General features: G+C 41.0%; 2 protein-coding genes across 2 annotated transcripts; both read right to left on the minus strand.

Annotated features, from left to right (window-relative positions):
* Positions 1–11,645: 11,645 nt before the first annotated feature.
* Positions 11,646–16,819, minus strand: LOC119008913. The gene is made up of 7 exons (XM_037079644.1): positions 16,634–16,819; positions 15,940–16,084; positions 15,317–15,430; positions 15,071–15,215; positions 14,820–14,968; positions 13,821–13,960; positions 11,646–13,723 (listed from the first exon to the last, which is right to left on the minus strand). Exons 1-7 carry the CDS (start codon positions 16,776–16,778, stop codon positions 13,557–13,559), a joined length of 1,005 nt encoding a protein of 334 aa, XP_036935539.1. The 5' UTR covers positions 16,779–16,819; the 3' UTR covers positions 11,646–13,556.
* An 802-nt stretch (positions 16,820–17,621) lies between these two features.
* On the minus strand, positions 17,622–21,867 carry LOC119008915. Its single transcript, XM_037079645.1, has 7 exons — positions 21,571–21,867; positions 21,329–21,473; positions 20,900–21,013; positions 20,628–20,772; positions 18,396–18,544; positions 18,139–18,272; positions 17,622–18,051 (listed from the first exon to the last, which is right to left on the minus strand). The coding sequence occupies exons 1-7, from the start codon at positions 21,674–21,676 to the stop codon at positions 17,903–17,905; spliced, it is 942 nt and encodes a 313-aa protein (XP_036935540.1). The 5' UTR covers positions 21,677–21,867; the 3' UTR covers positions 17,622–17,902.
* Positions 21,868–22,478: the final 611 nt, after the last annotated feature.

A 22,478-nucleotide genomic window follows, 5' to 3' on the forward strand; every position in this document is an offset into this window, starting at 1 on the left:
AATCTGATTTTAAGTTGTTTTCACAGTGGGAACAAAACTGTCCCACGTATTCATCTTGATTACCTTTGCCAGCACTGGTGGAGTGGCCTGCTGGATGCCCCTGTGGTAGGTATAACATGATAAAGTGCCTTCTGTGGTGGCCCAATATGCAAAAATATGTGATGCAGTGCCCTCAAGCACACCCTTCCAGTGGAGAAAACATATGCAAGTGCACTAATGAGTCCTGTTTAATAAAACAAAATGTGATGCGGTGCCTTTAAGTGTAACTTTCCAGTGGAGAAAACAAGATGCAGCGCTCTTGTGGGTGACCTTACGGCGGGAAAAACAAGATGCAGTGCTCTTTTGGGTGCCTTTACAGTAGAGAAACATGATGCAGTGCCCACCTGGGTGCCTTTCCAGTGGAGAAAACAAGACGCATTGTCCTCTCCAGTATTCTTCCAGTGGGGAAAACAAGATGCATTACCCTCTCGGTTGCCCTTCTATTAGAGAAAACAAGATGCAGGACTCTCTAGGGTACCCTTCCAGTGGAGAAATCAATATGCATGTTCGATCTTAATCTGTGTATAGAACTTTTTCACCACATATATCTCATGACTTTGTGTTTGCTGCTGCTGCTACACCCGATGCAGCTGGTCCCCTGTTTTATTTTTTATGGTCCCTCTTCCCATCAGACAGCCTGAGTCCACCACTGGATAGACGAAAGCTCCGATTCCTATCAGGCTTTATAATGTCAGGCAGCTGCTGTGAAGGTAACTGACATCTTGTCCTTAATATAATACGACAGTCGTACAAAGCAGCGCCTTGACTGTGGACTGACTATTTAGTGTCACAGATGCACTATGAATCTCTATAGTGACTGAAAATAAATGAGAAGCCAATTAAAGTTGTGGTTTCAGATCATAGTCAGGGCCACAGGAGGTTTGTTCATAACCATCACAGTAAAAAAAACTAAAAAACAAAAACAAACCCAAACCATGCAGCGTTAAGCTCCATGTTAAAACACTCCAGCTACTTGACTCTACAGCTGCGGCTGCAGTGTAAATGTCACCTCGCACCTTCTTTACTTCAGCAACCTTAGAGGGTGCGATGAGTGTTTATCTAATTGTGCTTGTGCTCACACTTACTTGCCCTGGTATCCAAGGGATTTGCTTGGGAAATCTTCTCTCAGGTGGTGAGAGCGCTCTGGCAACTAATCGTGAAATATGCAGCTGCACACATGTATAGGCACACTTGGCTTTTATCATCATCCGCCGCTTGAGGAAGGAGTAGCTGAAGCGCTCTTTCCCTCCCTCCCCCGATTCCCCCATGCAGGTGATGCTGATGCACATAATCAAGTCAGCTAAGCAGTTGCTTGTGCAGCCACTGCTGAATAACCTTGCTTTGTGAAACCATGCCATGCTTATTATAGGGTTATGAAAGCATTAACGCAACACGCTTAAAGTGTCAGTGCAAAGTGCTCCTTATTAGAACAGATGACATACTTGCACTTCCAGCTGTTTGGCTGTTTCGGCTCCGGGGCTGATGAAAATACACTGCAGCAGGCTTGCATGTAAACACCGGGAGGGCTCGTGTCATGCAGTGCGGAGTTGTTTTTGCGAAAAGGAGGGGGGAAAAAAAGCGTAAGCACTAATCAAGCTTAACATTTAACTCCGTGTCTCCGGAAAGATCACACTGCGTCCTGTTTTGAGCACCTGTGACTCACCTTGCTCGAGCTCAATACAAACATTACACTTCCTCTTCTCAAGGTAAAATTGTACTTTATTTCTCTTTGTCTCATGGGGCCAATACTGTAAATCACATTCCTGACCTTGTCGTGCCAGACTGGTTTCATCCCCATAAATAGCCAGTCATCAATTATTCCCATTACTACCAGAATTTAATGCTGTCAGCACTTGTACGTCCCCGGGAAACGACCAGAGAGAAAAATGTCACGGGGTGTTGGATCGGGGACTTTGCTGGTAAACCTGCCACATAAATCCGGAGGTGTGCCTGTGTGTCTGGCCCTGCAGTAATCGTGCGATAAGAGATTGAACGTGAACCATAGAGGGATGGGATTTCATGTCAGTGCCCCCTGTGTTTGCTCTGTGGGCCCCACAAGGTTACGTTCGAGTATGTGTAAATGTGTTGTACATGATAAACTGCCTCGTTGAAGTGGCTTCATGATTAATTGGGTGTTTAACAGAGTTAATTGACTAATTTGTGTAGAATATAATTAAGGAAGAGCTCCACACTTCCTGAGGTAATTGGGATGTTCAGCTGTTTGTGGGCTCCAATCAGTGTTTTTACACACTTTCATATTTATTCATCTCACAAAGTATCTTCTACAGTAGGTGAACCCATGTGAGGTTTCATTTTCCTGACTTTTTATTGGGATTCATCCCCCCCAAAAAAACAAACTTCCTCCAGCAATCATAAATAATGTGATGGGTGAAATGTGCCTCAGAAGATAAAGGGCTCAACTGAGCCCGAACTTGACTTACAAATGTTTGCTCACAATGTTGATACTGTCGGGCTCATTTGTCCCTGAAAGTCAATGATATCAATCCGCGCTGCACCACCCACACCTAATTACAGCGCCGGCGTGTGTCAGTAGCTGGCGAGGCAGGAGAAGGTTCAGACAGGCAAGGTGTTAGGCTGTGATGTGCTGATGCAAGCAGCGCCGGCCCAGGAGATGAAGGAAAAGTAGAAGCAAGTCAATAAACTGTGGAGATGGAGGTGTGGAGGTCCTCTTTGACAGTCTGCTGGCAGGCGGAGTACACAGGGAGCAGAGGGACCTGCACACGAACGACGCTCCCAACCTGTACTGGATGCTCGAAAAATACACTTCAAGGTTGCCTCAATGTGACAGTGAACTCGAGTGCAGTGTGTGTGCCAAAGACTGCAGCAAGAAGTTTCTCTCCAGCAGCACACTTACTCGCCTGCTTATGCTATACTCTATATATAGTGTATTCTATATATAGTATATGCAGCTGCTCAGTTTCCTAATTTTAGTTTGTGTGTATACTAGAGAATGTTGACATACTTTGATATCTGCCTGACTCCCCCCATGGACATGGAAATCTTATTATCATATCATAGTTTATACAATATGTGACCTTTAAGTGAGAGGATCTATAGGAAAATATCCTTTTTGTCATTCAGATAGATGCATGCCTGTGGTAAGTACTGAGGCTGAAGCATAAATATATTCCACTCTATTGCCATGATACAGTATATGTTTATTTATCATTCATCATTTTTGCATGGACAAATCTTTTTTTTTTTTTTTTTTAAGAAATAACACATCTACACCACCTATATTGGTATAAAGGTGCAGAATAAAATCATTTATTATTTTTTTAAAAACATTACTATGATTGTGTACAATTATATCAAAATGTTTATCAAGTCCACAATGATTGTTTTGTACATGTCTGTGTGAGGAATCTGACAGTTGGTTCAAGTTGTCAGACAAGGTTTGTGAACCAATAACGTAACGGCGTTGGTATCATGTGGTATCTGTGTTTCGTCAGCGTTCAACCATCTTGGTAATTTGTGGAAAAGAATGTAAAATAAAATGGCTGAGTTTGACTTCTAATGAATGAAACGGTTGGTCTGTTACCTAACTGATTGGCAATATTTTCTATTTGATCGACTAATCAATGAATGCACTGATCCCTGCAGTTATAACACATACTGTAATGATTTGACCAACAGTTTACAAGATTAAAAAAAAAACCTCAATCCTCTTAGTCAAATATCAAACATTTATGAATTCAGTCCATTCTCTCAACCGATTACTTCAGAAATTTGGGTTCCCACTTTTAGAGTATTAAAAGTGAAATATTTAACGTTTAAAAGGGATCTTCTCTGAGGAGTCTCAGAGTTTGTCTATGTCTTAACTAACTATGCTCTTCTGGCACATCAGTTGAGTTCTGTGTAAGTGTCCGTTAGTATCGTCACCATCTCCCTTTTCTTCTGCAACATTTGCTTCGTTACAGCCACTAATGAGGATTCAAACAAACTCACTAGCACATTTTTTCCACACACCTTTTTTTTTTTTCTTAATTGGCAGGTCGTGATTTTTTGTCCCAGTAACACCCCTCTCCATCTTCGTTATTTTCCCTTGTTAAGCTGTTATTGGGCGCACACACAGTCTTTCATTCGACCCTCAGTGATCTTCCCCTGAAACGTCTGACTGGTTTTTAGGCGTTGCACATGATGCGGGGGACAGAGGTGTCCTTTTTGTACAGCAATCATTTTGATAGATTGCTCTGGCCCCTGTGTGGTGCTATGAACTTGCCAAGACTGGAAAGACTTTCGAGGCCCTACGATGTCACAAGAATTTCAAGTCGCTAAACGACAGAATTAGGCTCTTGTTTGCGTTTCTCCAAAGAGTGATATCAGAAGAATTGTCAACAAAGCTATATGAAGCTGTGCTGTCGACACTTTTCCTTCTGGCGTTTATTTATTTATGCCTTCTCACACAAGAAGACTGACTGACTTACCAGGAGACGCTTCTTCTATCGTTTAAAATCAGTTTCAAGGGGATAAATACCTCTTGAAAATGGCTATTTTCATCTCCTGGTTGCTACTGACATTGGTAAACTCAGGCAAGACTAAATAAACACATATACTGCACGTCAGTCAGGGGACGGTTTCCAGGCCCTCTCCTTTCATTTCTGACGAGAGGAGGCATTCAGTCTCATTCACACCTTTTCCAGAGATGACACGTCGAGCGCAATGCATTTCAAAACGCAAGTAGTCATTGCATGAATTATGAACCCTCAATCACTCGACTTACCGGGTGAAAAGGCATTACAGACGTCTGTCACAACATGAATCCCAAACATTTATCCCCCCGTAACTGTTCTGGATGATGTTATCGACCTCGTGAATGCAGCTTTTAGTCAAAGTGGTTTAAATGCCTTTAAGAGGACAGGACTTTTCAAAGCATCTCAACTTCAGCGCAGGATTATCCTTCATTAAAATATCTCTTAAATGGCTGGTTTTGGCATTGGCATTTTAGCAAATTCTAGCAGAGAAACGGGCGCACTTATTGGCATGTTCAATGTTGAAACAGCTCTAACATGATTGGATGTGAACCAGACCTCCTGTCACTAAATACCTTAAATAATTACTGTCCTTGAATAATTGAAAAGTGTAGCTTACAGATAAAACAAAAGCTAATTTGATCGTTTTAATTTAATTATTCCTCGACAAGAATTTTTTAATTGAAATAGTTAATGAACTGTTGAAGTCTTCTTAACTGGAAAATTGTCTAATTTCAGATCTTATGCCTCAAGTGATCCCCAGACTCGTCTTTTAGGTGAATAGCCCGAGGTATTGCCCTAAAAAAAATAAGGAAATTAATAAAGCACTCAAGGTCATGTGCCAGGAAACTCTGAGAGGAGCCATCCATCTACTGCTCCTAGGGACCGGCCAAGGTAAAAGCACGCCGAGGCTTCATATTTCTTTAAAATGACATTAGCAGTTTCAAGTGCAACAATGAGGACGTGTGGCTTTGAATTACAATAACTCTGATCTTCGCTCTGCTGCAGCCGGTGAGGCCCCTCGGATGAAATCTGTTAACGTCTCTGAGACATATGCATGTACACTTTGCTGTCAGGACATGTTGAATTTACCCCCTTTCCACGAGTCTGGCACCTTGGCTGTTTTTTCCTCTGATCCTCCTCTCACCTCCTCGCTCTGTTAGAAATAAATAGTGCGGGGATGTTATGTAGCTCGCTGCCCCGCAACACACACACACAGCGCACATCACATGTCGTCGCAGACACTGGCCGGTGTATCGGGAGCACTTGTGTAACAGTATGAAGGGCCCTTTAATCTGTAATTTGCTGCAATCAGAGACCTCAGACCTTTTGGGTCCAGTGAGTGATACACTTGAAATTGATCTCCTGCCAGATGCCAAACAATGACGTGAGCTGTTCTATTTTCTGTATGTGGGCTCCTGGTGTGCTTAACATGAAGTCAGAACCGACACATCCAATTTAAGGAGGCGAGCCTGTCGTCTTTCTCAGTCTAACTTGTGAACTGGCGCTGACGTTCTCAACCTGGAAATTGACTGGAAGTCGATAGTTTCATCACCCCTGTCCTTCCTTCATTGTTATCCTCATTTGATCCGGCATAATGCAGAATCTTAAACGAACCACCGCGACGCGCTGACGCAGCTTGTAGTGCTCTTCCAGAATCACATTTGCTTATACGAGGTGCTATTTACCATATTCCTCAGCTCATAAACAGAGCCCACTTCCCACCAGCTGTAGTAATATTTCCCCTGACATTAAAATTCATTTGCTAAGACATTAAAACATATTGAGTGTTTACTGGAAACGCGTCTTGGCTCGCAGTTGGAATAAATAGTCAGTTCAGTCAGAAAAGATTGTAGTCGGGCTTTGATAAATAAAGTTAACGGCTGGCTGCACTCAAAAACAATTTATGGGTGGCAAGAAAAACGCTGGTGGTACACATAAACACAGAACAGCATGGACGAGGCATCTATATTAACAACTGTGGGAACATCAGTAGGAGGTACACAGGGTATGTCCAACATCCAGTGGTTGTATTGCAACAAGAAAGGTCAATTAACTTATTTTGGGCCATCTGAAGGCCAAATAAACAATAACTCTGACTTTTTAAAAAATGGATGTGGTGATAGATGCTTATAAACAAGTCTCAAAAGAGCCATGTTTCTGTCCAGCCTCAGAATTTAAGTCCAATATTCACTCCACTCCATTGCTGATATAAAAATATTGATCAGAGTGGCCTTAGGCTTTTTCATCATAAAACTTTCTAACAGTCGGATCATGACGTCTCAGGAGGGAAATTCAATGACAGAAATTTTCATTACATAAAACTCCAGTGTGGTGCTCTGCTTCTTATCAGTGAGGTCTACCTGTTGGGTTGTGGAGATGTCTACTGACGTTAGCATGCTAACCAGCTAACCCCAGCCCAGCCTTGCCTGAAACGCCACTTTGAACTGGCTAGAGGTGATAGTCCGATAGCTTGGCCACTATAAAACCTGGCGCTTCTCCTCGTGGGCTTGGTACTAGCTGCTTATGCTAACATCCTGCGAGCTGATGGTTCTATTCAGTGCGTGTATATGACAAACATTATGCAGCTAGCTATTAAACTGGATCTGTTTGAGTAATGTACTCAGCTGGATGCTAATTCTAAGCTAATTGCTTGACAATCTGTTTTGCTCTACCAAGCAGCATTTTTTTCTGAGCTTCTTTCTCCTATTTATGTTTGGCACCTGAATGACGATGCTTTTACACTGTTAGTTGATGGTGAGACATGATTTTTTTTTTTGAATATTGTAAGAGTAATTTGTTGAATGGATTATGCTTCATATTTTTTAAGTTATTGTTTTTGTTTTTGCTCTAAGGGCTGTCTGCAGGGCTCATTGCCTGGGTCTGTGGTAGATGGTAATGCTACAGACTTGTTGTTCAGCCATAAATCTGAGAAATAGTTCAACTGAAAGTAATGTGTTTGTGTGACAGCTTCATTCACTGTTATAATTGCATCTGTGTGCCTGTTTTTGTGGTTTATGTTGCTCATGCACTCAACAATACCAGTAATGTCTGCTCCAATATGGTTAGATAGTTGCACATTTTAGAAATTAAATGTGTTGCTTTTTCTCTGGGAGATGGTTGAAAGGAATGATGCCGCTCACGAGTAGAAGGCGTTAAGCACACCGCTCGCATTGTCTCTTTTGTGGTGCAGGAAAATCAAACTCCCCAAAGACCCAGTCGCAATGAAAAAGAGTCGATTCCAACACACACAAGGATCATTAAAAAAGGTTGACATTTCCCAAGAGAAAGGTCCCTGTGACCAAAACATACTCATTTTTTAAAAAAAAATAAATCTATACAGAGGTGATGGCAGGAATTGGCTTTTTGTGAAAGGTCGTGTGTAGGATTTAGTGGCATCCAGGTTGCAGATCACGACCAGTGAAATACCCCTCCCCTTTTACCTGCCCCTCAGGTCAGTGGTGGACTCAGAAAGTCATAATAGAAAGTCGTTTTCTCCAATGGAATGCAGACTTTGTCGTGTTTTATCTACTGTAGAGGAATCCAAGAAGACATTTTTTCAAATGCAGGGGCACCGTGGGGAGGCGATGACTCTTTATTTCTGCTGCTTTATGCCAGACAAAAATGGTAACAGTTCTAGCTTTCAAAACTGGCATTCAGTCACCAAGGCAGCTTCAGTGTTACTAGCCATATAAGGTCTGTTAGTTCTCATAACACGAAACAAGTGAAAATAAGTGTTGAGTTGTGCATGAAGAGTCCTTGTATTTGACATCATTTCAATTTTTCAGAATCAAGTATGAAACAAGGCTGAAAATCAAATCAAAAAACCTGCTCCCCGTGTTATTTTGTATTTGGCATCGTTTCAGGCACAAGCCGTCCTCAGCAGGCACTGTTGTTTCTGCATCTTGTTGACATGGACCTCATAAACACCCCGTGTCTGTTCATTTTTCAAATCTCTCTGAACATTTCAGAATCAGGACGACTTTGATCACCGGCGGCAGTATAACCAAACAGCCTTCGTAATATATGTTGACAGTCGTGTGTTGCAGGATTGACAAACGTAGTGCACGCAGGTCATATTGAATGCAGAGCGACTGTGAGCCTGTGAAATTAACATAAAATTGCAACAAGTGTGTTTAAAGAGTAATTGGCGCGGGCGAGGAAAGTGAAAAACAAGAAACTGATGCATAAAATCACAGATGCAGAAACAGCTGTCGTTTATTTATGAGAGCCTTCACATCAGTCGTCAGCTGCTCGTCTCTTCAGACTAGTCCCAAAACATCTAGATTCTGATTTATATTTCTATCTTTTTAAAAAGTCATTTACAGACCACTAGAGAACCATGTTCCTGATAATTATTACTCCCTTAATTACAAGTGTAAATTAAAATCTATATCTTTTGATTAACATCAACAAGTTCCTTGTTGGTTTGCCGGCGTTCCTGGAAGACTACATCTATCAATGCTCCTGTGCACTGACAGAAAAGCACTAACACTAATTAGACAGATCTAGTTTAAAAAAAAAAAAAAATCATCAATTTAAAGTAATAATTATTCCTACACATTTCACTCTTCGGTGTGTGTTGTCCCCCATATCTGGACTGATTGGGTTTGTCTTAAATATGGAGCAATAGGAGTCAGGGATTACCAGCTAATTAGTGTAACTGTGTCATGGGATTAATTAATTCAAAGCATTTACATATATTCTAATTGTCTTGCCGAGCTAATTGGCATCACTGTGCCACCGTTGTAATACTGACGATTGTTGAAGTTTGTTTGCTTCCAGCGAGAGCCAATATGTCGACCGTCTGCATGTTGTTGTTGCCTTACCAGCTTTTTTGAAATGCAGGTTAGACACTGTGAATACCAATAGAGACGCGTTTATTCAAAGCTCGTTCATTACTGTCTTGCTGTATACTTACTGGTTGTATCATTGCTTGTGTTGTGGTATGAAATGGACTCCTGAAACCACAATCCTACTGAGAAATTAGCACAATTTGTATCTAAAGTGTACGTAACAGATATAACAAACTGTTGGGTCTCTCACAACTAAAGTTTGACCTGCTTAAAGTTGCTTAATGAGTTATTAGATACCATTTTTAGCGTTGGTCGCCTCCGGATGTTCAAGGGGCAGAAGCGGAAAAAATAAAAAAGATGTGGGGCACCAGCATGCAGAAAGTGTACGGAAAGGGCGCCATCAGGTTTTCTCCATTGGGAGGGCACCCTATAGGTGACGCTTGATCCTGTTTTCTCCACTGGAAGGGCACCCAAGGGTGCTTTGTTATGTTTTATCTACCATAGCCACATCCAAGAGGGCACTTCGTGGACACGGAGGCCAGTGAATTAGTGATGAACACCATTTTTGTAAGAGTGCACTTTTGAGAGAATGCAGTAGCTTAATCTATTATTTTCATAAAACACAGTCACATAAGCCAAAGATGGCTGACATGTTCTTCATTTCTAGCGGCTGCTCAAATTTTCACAGGACTTTGATCCTTTTAATAATTTTTCTTTTTTAAAAACAAATTTAAAATCAATTTATAAACAAATCCTGCAGACTGGGACTCTCGGGTGACATTTGGATATCATTTTAATTTCTTATCCATCAGCCATGTTTAAAAACCCCCCAACCATATTCAGAAGAACATCAAACAACAGCTTCCCTCAGAAAATGTATTCGAGTGAACCGGAGAAAATAAAGAATCATTTATTCTGGTGACAAATAATTTTGATTAAGAATTCTAATATATGAATAAATTCATGAATGAAACACAAATTTTTCAGTAGTATTTCAGCTGGCTTGAACAAACACCGAATCGATAAATTAATTTTTTATTAAACAGCCCTTCGGTGCAGCTGATGAAGAATAAATTGTGGTCAGGGAGACTTCAGTCATCGACAAATCTCACAGAAGAGTACAGTGAAATTTTTCGCTCTGACATAAACGCAGGCATGAAGCTATAATATATACTGAAGCATTAAAATGCCCTGAAAATTGGGTCGCAAAGGTCATGCTTATGCATTTAGTCTCCACATTTAAAACCCTACTTGTAGGTATTAGGAGATTACTACCACCAACTCACTGTTTGTTGACTCTGAAAAGGGCTGGAGACCACTCATTAAAATGTCAGAGATAATTGATGCTCATCTGTGTAGCCGAGCATGCTTCAATATTCTAAGCTAATTTAGCTGTACCCTGCAGAGTGAGGGGGCTTGAGTGGGAGGACAACTTGGCGCTAGGTAAGACTTCTTTTTCATCCCAATCTCTTTTCTCTGCATAATTATGTGAATTAAATTAATTGGGAATGCACATTTGCATATCTAGGTTATTTCTTTTATGGGGGGGGAGAGAAAAAAAAGGTCTTTGGAGAGTACAGAAACAATTACAATCCCGCCAGACAGTAAAACACCTCCATTTCTTCCTTTCTCGTCTGTCCCCTTTTTTTTTTTTTTTTTTTTTTTTTTTCCCCCTCAGTGTTTTTACTCCAGGGAGGATTTGGCCTCAGTACTCTGGAGGGAAAAAAAAATGTGATAACACACTACAGAGCAATATGTGTGAGGATGAGTTCCATCCATAAAGCAATTTTAATGGACTTTGTGGCCACCTTTCACACACATTATCGCCTGACATCTTTGAATTACTTTTAGCACCTGTTGGTATTTAGAGGAAACTATTTTGACAGGAAGGGAATAGTTGAAATTAAGCTCTAAAGGAAATTAGATCTGCTCTCGCCAAAGAATTTTTCGCAGCTGCGTTGTGGTATTAAGCCATAACTATTTCAATCCAAGGAGCTGATGCCTCGTGTTGTTCGGTGTGAAAATGCAGGTCTCATTTTGACTGTAATTTGAGTCAGATTCGTCCCTCTCCCCTTTTGATACAGTAATGTTCTCCAAAGTGGTGACCGCAAATTCTTAAAGCTTGTGCTCCAACTAACAATTATTTCCTTGATTACTCAAAAGTGGTTTAATAAAATGTCACAAAATGCGAAAAAGTGCCCCAAACAGTAATTTCCCATAGCCTGAGGTGACACCTTAAAATGCCCTGTTTTGTCCAGCTACATTTGCGAAAATCTAAAAATTGAGTTTAGTATCATAAAACAAGACAATATTAATGTTTAAGAAGCTGGAACCATTTTTACTTTTTTTTTTTTTCTACCATGCAAATATTCACATTTTCAAATGCTGGAACCAGTGAAAATTTGTTGTTTATGCTTAAGAATGACTCTTTCAAAATACAGTATAATAACAGTGTAATAAAAACATATTTGGTTTTCTTCGTAGGAGGACAAGAAAAACAAGATATTCACATTTAAAATGCTGGAGCCAGATAAACTGTGTAATTTGTGCTTAGACGATTAATATACATTTCAGTAAGAGTCTAAAACCCCAAAATAAGTTTTTTTGTCATAGAAGGCCAACAAAATGTTTACATTGCCTAAAAATGACTTACTGTGCTTAAAAATGACTTGAACAGTTAACTGATTATAAAGCTCAGTAACAGTCTAAACCAATCAGTTAATCGACTAACAATGTCAACTTTATCTTAAACAAAGTTTTCTAACAGATTTCCTCATGATGGAAAATGTTCAGATCAAAAAACTTAAATTGTAAATCCTGACTGAGCGGCAACATCTATATAAAACATACATTTCCATACATTTCCAAACTTCACATTTCCGTCCAAACTGATGATTCTTTGAGCAGAATGACTCATAGAGGTGCACAAAGCTGAATTTCAGTGTTGTGATTTGCAATTAGTGATTTTCCACTCCTGCACTCCTAACTCTGCCTCTTTTTTCTGCGACAGCCCTGAAAGCAAATCACCCTGCGTTATGAAGCCGGAGATAATAACATTCTGATTTTCTCCAAATGAGGTGGTCAAATTAAATTGCCAACGTGAGTTTATGATCAGGTTCACAGACATTCAGCCGGAACAGAGTGGCCATCTAATATCTGCAAACACCCGAATAACACAATACCAAGGAAAAGCAGCACTGTGGTCTACAGGTAGTTTGTTGTAAATCAGTTGATGATTCGATGAAGGACACATTCTTCTTGCATGTCAGTCAATGAGGGTTTTTCAAAAAAAAAAAAAAGAGACAGTGTTACAATTCATTTCTTTATTTACTCCTCCATCCTGCTGAGTGAGTCCATCCAAGGACACATTCATCGTATCTCCTATTGTCTTTTTTTTTTTTTTTTTTTTTTACCCCTCCCGCCGCTTTCATCTGACGATCAGTTTCTATTCAGCCCTCCATCCTCATCAAAGGTCGAGCTGCTCTTCCCCTCAGCCAACGGCCATGTTTGATATTCCATCCTTTAAGCCGCATCAAGAAAGAGGGCACTTAAAAACTTGAGCATGTGTGATTATCTTTGGGGGTGCCACGTCACCCACACAGCGAGGGGACGTAGAGGGAGAGGGTACAAAGGTTTTGAATTCATTTTGTCTTATCTATTTTTTTTTTTCACTATTATTATTTTATCTGTTTGCTGTTTTTTTTTTTATTCGGTTGCATACCATGATGTTTTTGGGACTGTGCTGCATGGCGATGATGACCTTTGAGTAAAGTTCATCGTTCGCTTTCATCATCTGGAGTTTAAATCAAACAAACAAACAAACTTTTATTCTGATTTTTCCTGTAACCTCACTTTGGTTCAGCTTTTATTTAGATTTATGCATTTTTTTGTTTTGTTTTGTTTAAGTATTTTTGAACAAAGATGGTGATCGACACAAAAACAGTGCGAGTCACATAGAATGACATTCTTTATATTCGTTTTGGATGCTCTTGACTTTTAGTATGAATGTGCTCCATAGAGAGAGATTTTCATTACAAAAGCCTGAACCACTGAGCCACCCTCTGGTCCAACAGTGCTCTGTTTATCATGCCACAATTTCAGTGTGAAGTGAGTATATGCTGCCCCCTTTTGGACATTAATCTAAAGTGCACACTTGCAAATGATCACTCTGGCGCGACACGCCCACTGTTGATTTTATTGTTTAATTGCCTGAAAGCTTTCTCACAAGTCAGCACTTCTGAGGTTTGTGCTTGGCTTCCGGTTGGCACACAGTCTCGCAGACCGAAGACGTCACGTAGGGCTCCAAAGCGAGAGGCATGACCGAGTCCTCCGTGCGCATACATTCACAGATCAGATGGACCACGCTCATGCAGGTCATAATGAGCATGAGGCAGCCTAAAGATAAGAGAGGAAGGTGGGGGGGGGAGTTCCACATTAAATGGAGACATTTTATTTCCAAATCTGTATCTGCATTATTAAGATGACACCTTACCACAGAAGGATGTGTTTGAGGACATGTTGTGGACACGATAGCTTCTGGTGAACATGGCACCCAGGCCCAGAACGAGGATGGCGTAGACGCAGAATGTGTAGCGCAAGTATTTGTGTAGCAGGAAGGTCTGTAGGAGGAACCTGAGGAGAGTAACATTTATATTCAGTTCTTTATCTTTCAGAAACACTGTATATGAAGGTCCCCATATTAACCATTAATGAGTGTCTTAACAGCATGCATTAAAGTAGCAGATTGGCTCTTCATTTGTCAGAAAGTGCTTTCTAATGCTTTATTCTTCATAACTGTGATCTCAATAATACTCAATAAAAATGGTCCATTCTTATGTAACAAAACACAAAACAAGTGTAAACAGTATCCAGGTGACTCTTAATTAAGTCTTTCTTATATCTTAAAGACACTCGTATCGTCAAGGTGCAATATGTAAGAACTGCTGAGCTGTTTAACTCATACAAAACAAACAGGGGTCATCATATCACCAGAGTAACGGCTAACTGCTGCTATCTGTAGCATGCCGTTGGTAGCTTTGTTAGCTGTGCACCTTGGAGCAATAGAGGAGCACTGGTGTCTGCACCGTTCACACAGGAGCTTTGGACCGGAATGGGCCAGAGCTAGCTTGTTAGCATGCTAACTTTTGCCGATATGTCCGCGACAGAGTAGCTTATGTAGACCTAATAATGTAAAAAAGGTTTTTTTTTTTTATTGTTATCTGCCATCTCTTACATATTGCACCTTTAATTTACTACTACTTGTAGTGTATTAGCAAATACATTAGCATTAGCTTTAGCAATGCTTTATAATAACTAATAAAGAGCCAATATGCTACTAATACATGCTAATACACAACAAGTTAATGGCGAACACGTGTACATTAAATCAAGGTGGGGCCACTCTTTCCATTACAGTTCTTTACGAAACAAAAGACAAAAATCAAATTATGATTTGATTTGTCCTTTAAACTTCCAGTACTTTTGTTCTCACCAGGTTAAAGCACACACGCAGATTATGGCGAGGACGATGGCGCTGATCAGTGGGTCCTGCACACCAAATCTGTACTTGAGCACCATTCCTAGACCGACCACAGCATTCAGGAGAGACCACCAGGCAAACACCGCCAAGCCGTTCTGGGTCTGCCACAAGTGAAAAAGGATTTACTCAACGATAACTTTAAATGTATTTTTTATTTCAATGAAATCATTTTAAGTGACCCCCCCCCCAATGACGGGCTTCACCAGGTAACGTGTCCATGTCGTCACTCTCGGGGTGTTGATGGCTAGCCAGGCTTTATGCTTGTGCAGGTTGCCGTAGGAAATGGAGAGCATGAAGAAGCTGAACACGGGTGTTATCCACCAGAGTTGGACGGCGGCAAGTAAATTGCTGTGGACGACAAAAGAGCGGCCTTGAATGCTCGTGCACACGCTTATTTCTGTATGAGTGTATACGTTGCTGTAGCTGTGTGCAGTGTCAACACAACTTACCGCCTGTGCCACAGAAACATGCTGCACATTCTTGCAATGTTAACGACGACCCACATCAGGTAAAACACCGGAGGGTGGATTTCTGGATTGCACGATTCGGGGCCGAGGACGTTCCTGCGATAATGGATGGAACAGTAACAGTCTTAACACTGATACAGCACCTTCAAGTTAAAACCCTTAAGAGTCTGATGTAATTAGACATGTTAAACCTAAATGTTGATGCTTCTTGCGGCTTCACTGTGTTTATATTCTGTATAACAAAAACGTGATTTCTTTTTAGTTTCGAGCGGTTAAATTAAGTTTCATATTTATTGTGATTATTATCTACCCCAGAGCTTCATCTTTGTCAGTGTGCGCTTGTAAGAAGAAGAAACCTTACGTTAAAAGAAACAGCAAACTATGGTTTACATTTGTACTATGCTGTCATTTGCATGTGCTGTCATCATGTCGAGTGTTCATCTTAAAAAAATGAATCAAGATTTTGCTGTAAAGCTGACTGAGGTGACAGCTCGGCAGGTAGTTTTCTTGGACTAAACCTCACTATCCACAGCAAACTGACAGCACCGACGTCTCAGGGATTGAGACTTCTTTAGTAAACCGCACTTTGTTCTTGCGGTCTTTACCTATTAAAAAGGCCGACTGTTGCGTGTACAAGCCACCCCAGGGACCACAGGTCAATCATAATCCAGAAACCTCCTGACCACCAGTCCATCGACACCTCCAGGGAGAAGGTCTCAGACACATTCCAGGATGGGGTCTGAAACAGACCTGAACGCAAAGAGGGGGAAAAAATGAGTTATTACTCATCAGGCTATATCAGAAATTGAAAAACAGAGACACACTAATGTTGATTTTGGTCACTTCCCCCAAAACACTGTAACCAGATATCTTGTGTAATGGACTATCAGTCATGGTTATGAGGTGTCAGTGTTTTCATATCCTCAATCCAGGTGAAGCAGGCATGAAACAGCTGTCAGGGCAAAGGTCTTTCAGAGAGAAGTGCACTGTGAGGCATCCACGTTTGTGTAGCTATGACGAGGCTTTGAATCCAAATCATTTCTCCCAAACGTTGAAATATTCTCGACTGAACAGGCAGCGATCAAAGATGCAAGAATATCTTTACAGTAAACGTAGAAAAAATAATCATCATCCTGATTGTTGTGCTGCAGTACGTGACGTCAACATTCACACAGAACGCATCACCATGAGCAAATTACCAGCCGGCCTCAAACCATCAGATTCTCACATTGTCAGGATCTTAATACAAGCCTCCGCTTATGATCATGTGAAACACTAAGTACATGTGGAGACACTCACCATCAGGCACAAAGCTGTCCTTTGTCAGAGTCAAGAAGATGCTCGAGATCATCTGAGCGACGACCGCCAGACCAATGCTCACGGCATGTAGCACTACATGGTGAGCGTTCTGCCCTGGCTGGGGAGCCATCTGGAACCTCGCCATAGTGTCCGACTGCAGCTCAGAGGACTGAACGAAAACTGTATTTGTCACCACAAGCTCATATTTTGGACTTTGGATGAATGTCCTGGAAACAATTTTTATGGTATCTCTTTGATTGGACCTGTAATCCCCGCAATTATGATAGGACAAGGAATGTGAGAGAGTGCATGAGGAAGAGAGAGAGAGCCGGAGCGCTGGTCCTGACATAAGGAAACCTCGTTTGATACGGTTGTAAACAACAGGGTTTTTTTTTTACTTACATACTCTGTGCATACTTGCACAGAGAGCAACGCTTGTGCTGAACCACTGAGGCAACTTTTTGATCAGCTGATTCAAAGTTTAAAGGTGCAATATGTAATATTTTCGGTTGAAAACATTAATCAGGAGAAAACGAAGGAGTAACACTTGTGAATGTATAACTTCTATGTATGTATAGGGAGCTTACCAGCTAGTTAGTTCCAGCTACTTTTCCAGTGTAATAAATGTTTATTTCAAATATTTTTTAATGTTTGGGTAAATGGATTTATCCTATTTTATCACTGTTTAAAGGTCCAGTGTTTTGGGGATTTAGAAGGATATATGGGCAGAAATTAAATATAATGTTCATAATCATGTTTTTATCAGTATATAATCACCTGAAATGAACAATTGTTGTGTTTTCATTACCTCAGGTTGTCTTCCTCAGAGTCTGCCATGTTGCCGTGTTTTTAAGTAATCCCAGAACAGACAAACCAATATGTAATCCTACCTGCTTGGCGGTGGGCTGCATTTTTTATTTTCATTTTTTTTCCAGTAAGATTTGCCACAAAATCCTTCACACTGGATATTTAAATTATTTCCAACCCACCATTTGTTCAGTGTGATTTATTTCTTTTGAAGTGAAATAACATTCAAGTGTTACAAACAATACAATTACATGCAAGGTTTACATGTTTTCTTTAAATGGTGAAATCATCTGTACATTCTTTGATTTTAATTTTCATATTTTTGCACTATTTACACATGAATTCAAGTATTTCTGTTACACGTGGCAATTCACACATCTACAGACTGAGATTTCCACTCGGAAAACAAACAAACATACAAACAACGACACAAAAATGATGAGTTAAGCTCCGAGCTCACGTTCATAAACAAAGTTTTCCTTGTGTCAGTGCTATTTCTACAGGCGACATACTGGGTCCAGTGTCGTTGTAAAGCGGTTGTTTGCGATGCCTCCAGGTGACCAGGGCGATGCGTGCCACAAACAGACACGTGGTAATAGCCATGATACAAGCTGAAGATGGGATAAGGAGGATTAATATTAGCAGAGTATTTTTAAAAAAAAATCGTATTGGAAGAAGGAAATGCAGCGTCAAACTACCTGAGAAGATGTAAACACTAGTTCCATGAGAGCTGGAGTTGCTCAGGATGCCTGACATCCACAGCATCACCACGGGGTAGACGGTCACGATGTAGCGCACGTGCTTGTCGAGGTGGAAGTTCTCCAACAGAAACCTGGGAGCAAAGGAAGACAGAGACGGGAGATTGGAGTTTCTTTGCTCGTGCAACATCGCTCGGGGGGGATAAAAGAAAACACCAGCAGCTAAGCGACAGAACGCAGCAGGGAGTCGGACTCACCAGCCTAACAACTTCATCAGCAGCAGCAGCAGTGACAGCTTTGCACAGTCACATTTAGATACCTCCGCCAGGTGCTGTAAGTATATCGTCAGGTTCAGCAGAGTGAAGAGAGTCCCCCATGTTGCATATACTGCTACTCCATTTTGCACCTGGGTCAACACAGTAAAAGAAGCGTGAGAGATTACAGACACAGATGTCTATTTAGGCCACATATGAGATTACTCCTACATTAAAAATAGAGTTTAATATACAGGATCTGTCGCTTCTTCTTAATGTCAAGTGCAAGGACTGCAAACCAGATCCCGAGGTCTTCGCTGTGGCCTAACTCGGCAGCCTCCTAATCTCATGCCACGGTGGCCTCCTGCACATTCAGTAGGACCGAGCATCTTGGCGAGGACTCACTCTTTAGATATGGGTGATGGAGCAGCCAGCAGCTGTGGGACCATAACTGGCTTCTTTTACCTTATAATGTGCCAGCAGTACGCAGTGGGGCTGAACAAATGGAATACTACCGACTGATAACATGTCTTTTTAAAGGAAAGGTTTGACATTTTCAGAAAACCACTTATTTGCTTTTTTCAGTTGGGGTCTGATGAAGGAAATGTTTATCATCTCAAAATGCGAGGCTGCAGCCCGCACACAGCTCGCTTAGCTTGGCATAAAAACTTGAAGAGGGGGAAACAAGTAGCCTGGAATTCATGAAAAAAGGTAATGCCACTCATTTTCTGTAAAAATCGAACATATTAGATATAATATATTAATTAGTGAGGTAACGGGGTGCTGGTTGGTTTGTTGTTCTTATTGTTTGCACCGAGCCAGGCTAACTGGTTCCATCTGTTTCCAGTCTTTATGCTAAGTGTAGCTAATCAGCCAAACAGCTCTGGGACAAGGCAAAAGTGGCCTTCAGATTTTGAAACTACCTGGTTAAATAAAAACTTTGTCAAAACTCAATAACAAGAAATCGAAAAATCTGCTGTGTTTTTCCATGCATTCTTCATCCTTGGTGCCTACATTACCCACAATGCAACTCAAGCACGGACAGCCAATATTAGGGTGTGTTATGTCTGTAGCGGCGGTCCTTCGAACTGATTCGTTCGTGACTGACACATCACTACTTCTGGCCTCAAGCACAGATGAGGAGCTGGCTACAGAGGCTGCCTATTTCTAACGCCACAGCCCAATAATTTTTTTTTGTAATTGTGACATTGCTTGAGGCAGTTTGTAAGAATCACAAAGCTCCCTCCAAGCAAAAATAAATGGTACAGTTCACCTTTAATGAGCTAAGTCAGATAATCAAAAGTTCCGCCCCCTAAGGATTCCAAGTATTTTTTATTGAGCTGCCATTGTTCTAAGGACAGCTTGGCACCTTTCTGATTCTAGCTACCAACAACATACAACAACTTATCTATAACGGAAATGTGAGCGCTGCAAGCCCTCATTTTCAGGAGAGATTTAATGTCCGGTGGCAGACAAAATAGCAAAGTGAAATTGAGGTTTGGGGAACCAGTCTTGACGCTGATCGTGTCGCCATTACGTTTTGTAGTTAACATTGCACTGTACCAGTTCATAATGATACCTTAAACCAAAAAACTTTGTTTTTAAAGTCTTACTCAAAACAAGCTTATGGCCCAGTTAGTTTATCACCGGAGTAACAGATAATTGCTGAGAGCTAATGAGCCTGATTTGTCGTGCATCTTGCAGTCCAGACTGGGTCAGGGCTAGCTGGTTAGCATGCTAACTTCAGTAGAAGTTAGCGGCTTATCAGGATGCATCAACAGGAAAGGTTTTTTTTATGCCTGTAGATAAGGATTATGTATACCAAGGAAAAAGGGCGTAAGAAGTTGTTGACACAATGAGAAGGAAATGAAATTCAGTCAATGTTCACGTATGGTAAAAGTTGAAATGTGCCCTGCGGGGGGCCACTTGTAAAACATTTACCATGTCTTTATAAGAGTTCCATGTAAAATGTCTTTTCTCAAACTCAGAGTGGGAGCCTTGGATTTCTGTCTTTTTGTTTCTGTGTGTAGCCCTTCAGTCCAAAGAGTGCTTTGTGTGCTGAATGTATGAATTTATTACTGGTTTTACAAGCTTTAACGTACACTCTCTGTAAATCAAAGTCTCGCTTCCCCTTTTTTTGTAAGTCATTCCCTTTGAAGCCAATTGGAGATCTAAAAGAAAAACGTCTATTTCAAAGTCCACACACAGAAAAAAGAAAAAAAAGGCCTATTTTACCAATATTCTGATGAGCCAGAGGTCAGTGTTTTGATATTTGTGCAGCCAGGCTCCATAGATCTTCAGTCCATGACAGGAGAAAAATAGGACCATGTAATCGGTGATCGTCATAAGTGCTGAGGTTATCAGCCCTGGCAGCAGCAACCTATAGGCACACGGGGAAATCAGACATCCAAACTGTCAGGGGCGACATCAGAAAAATAACGCTGTTAATCATGTTGTCAGAAATGGGGGACCATGTTTGCTCAACCAACCTGAACTCACACACTTACTCTCTGTCATTCAGAAACAACCATGCGATATTCAAACAGACGTTGACAATGATGGAGACGTGAAATCCATAGGGTAGCACTGCTGGGGTGGTGTACAGCCAGTCGTAAGCGCTCCTGCGGGGAGGCAAGGATAACATTGTTAGATTCAGGAGGGGGGAAATACACCGCAGCAAACAAATTGAGCCTGTGGGGAAATAATCACACTAAGTCGGAGCAATCTGCAACATGTAAAGGAGAAAATGACTGCACAGAGGAAGAATAAATTGCCTCCGGACGAGGTGGAGTGATTCGCTTGTGTGCGATAATGTGACGAGGGAGATAAAAGCGTTAAGAAATAAGACACAGTTATGCAGTGGGATGCAGGTATTAAGCATTATCATCTTGTGTAAATTATGTATGAAAGTGCGACAAAATGGAGCAATCGCCTACCTTCTGCAGAGTCCCACTAAAAGGTATATGAACATGGCAAAGACCCAGATGTAAATGAAGTCCCAGACAAACAGAGCCCACTCAGCAGGAGTTATGGGTGTTGTGTACTTGTTTGTCACATCCTCTGTCGCCTGATTGAAGACACCTGTGTTGAGTTGAGCACAGCCGGTTAGTTTATCCCATCACTTACTTCACAAAAAACATCCTGATGATGACTTTTGATTCACCTGGCAGATATTCACCTGAGTTAGCGCCATATCCCGCCAGAGTGTTGAGTGTAAACGCAATCAAAAAGGTGAAAAATCCAACAAGAGTGAGCACGGCGCGCGCTGGGCAGTGGGTTGCCATGATGATAGTCTGAGGGCAAAAGTCCACAAGAGGATATAACCTCCACTTTTGGCAATAAAACGCAAGAAACAATCTAAATGTAATAGATAAAGCCACCTCTTCACATATCTACACGTGCACGCTCTGAGCCTTTCTGCTTCTTCCACAACAAATGCAGTCCAGTACATGCAGGTCTGAGTGGCAGTGCCTCCCACTAATAACCCACGCTGGCATGATATGTTATATCTTGTGTCATCCCCCCCCTTTTTTTTTATAGTCCTGCGCTGTTCATCTCTTATCTTCCCCGTCATAAACAATGTGCTGTCTCGTTGTTAAACGCAGGTTAAAGAGTAAAGACCAGCATGTAAAAAAAAAAAAAAAAAGAAGAAAATCGGGACACACTCGAATTGCAAATGTGGGAGATTTTTTAGAAGAAAACAGAAACAGAAACCACCGTGTTGACCTAGATAGTCTCCACTCAGTCTAAACCATACATGCCCTCAGGAACAACCCAAACTTTTGCCAGTCGGAGCTAATTGGACATGAGGGTGGCGAGAGTTCGGAACGACCAGGTCACCGATCTTTACAAATCTATTTTTACTGACATGATTTAATATGACGCATGTTTTAATGAATGCAGCATCAAATTAAATTTGATGATTAATGAGGTTACAGTTACATGAGCTGACCTGGAACTACTTAAACTTACAGTTAATTAATATTTATAATAATTACATGTTATTTGTAGACAGGACATTTGATTTTCTTATTAATTTATGATGTGTCACAATAAATGTGTTTATTCTATGTGTTATTCACATAT

This window comes from Acanthopagrus latus, chromosome 19 (genome assembly GCF_904848185.1).
Source record: "Acanthopagrus latus isolate v.2019 chromosome 19, fAcaLat1.1, whole genome shotgun sequence".
NCBI classification, from domain to species: domain Eukaryota; kingdom Metazoa; phylum Chordata; class Actinopteri; order Spariformes; family Sparidae; genus Acanthopagrus; species Acanthopagrus latus.

Bases quoted from the DNA above. Each gene is read 5' to 3' on its own strand.
- LOC119008913 (XM_037079644.1), bottom strand. From the start codon at position 16,778: ATGGCGAGGTTCCAGATGGCTCCCCAGCCAGGGCAGAACGCTCACCAT. The intron at 15,216-15,316 runs GTAAGTTGTGTT...TGTCGTCCACAG, and splicing joins ATGTTTCTGTGGCACAGGCG to CAATTTACTTGCCGCCGTCC. The intron at 14,969-15,070 runs GTGAAGCCCGTC...CACTTGTGGCAG, and splicing joins CGACATGGACACGTTACCTG to ACCCAGAACGGCTTGGCGGT.
- LOC119008915 (XM_037079645.1), bottom strand. From the start codon at position 21,676: ATGGCAACCCACTGCCCAGCGCGCGCCGTGCTCACTCTTGTTGGATTT. The intron at 21,474-21,570 runs GTGAATATCTGC...AACTCAACACAG, and splicing joins GGGATATGGCGCTAACTCAG to GTGTCTTCAATCAGGCGACA. The intron at 20,773-20,899 runs GTAAGTGTGTGA...GTGTGCCTATAG, and splicing joins TTGTTTCTGAATGACAGAGA to GTTGCTGCTGCCAGGGCTGA.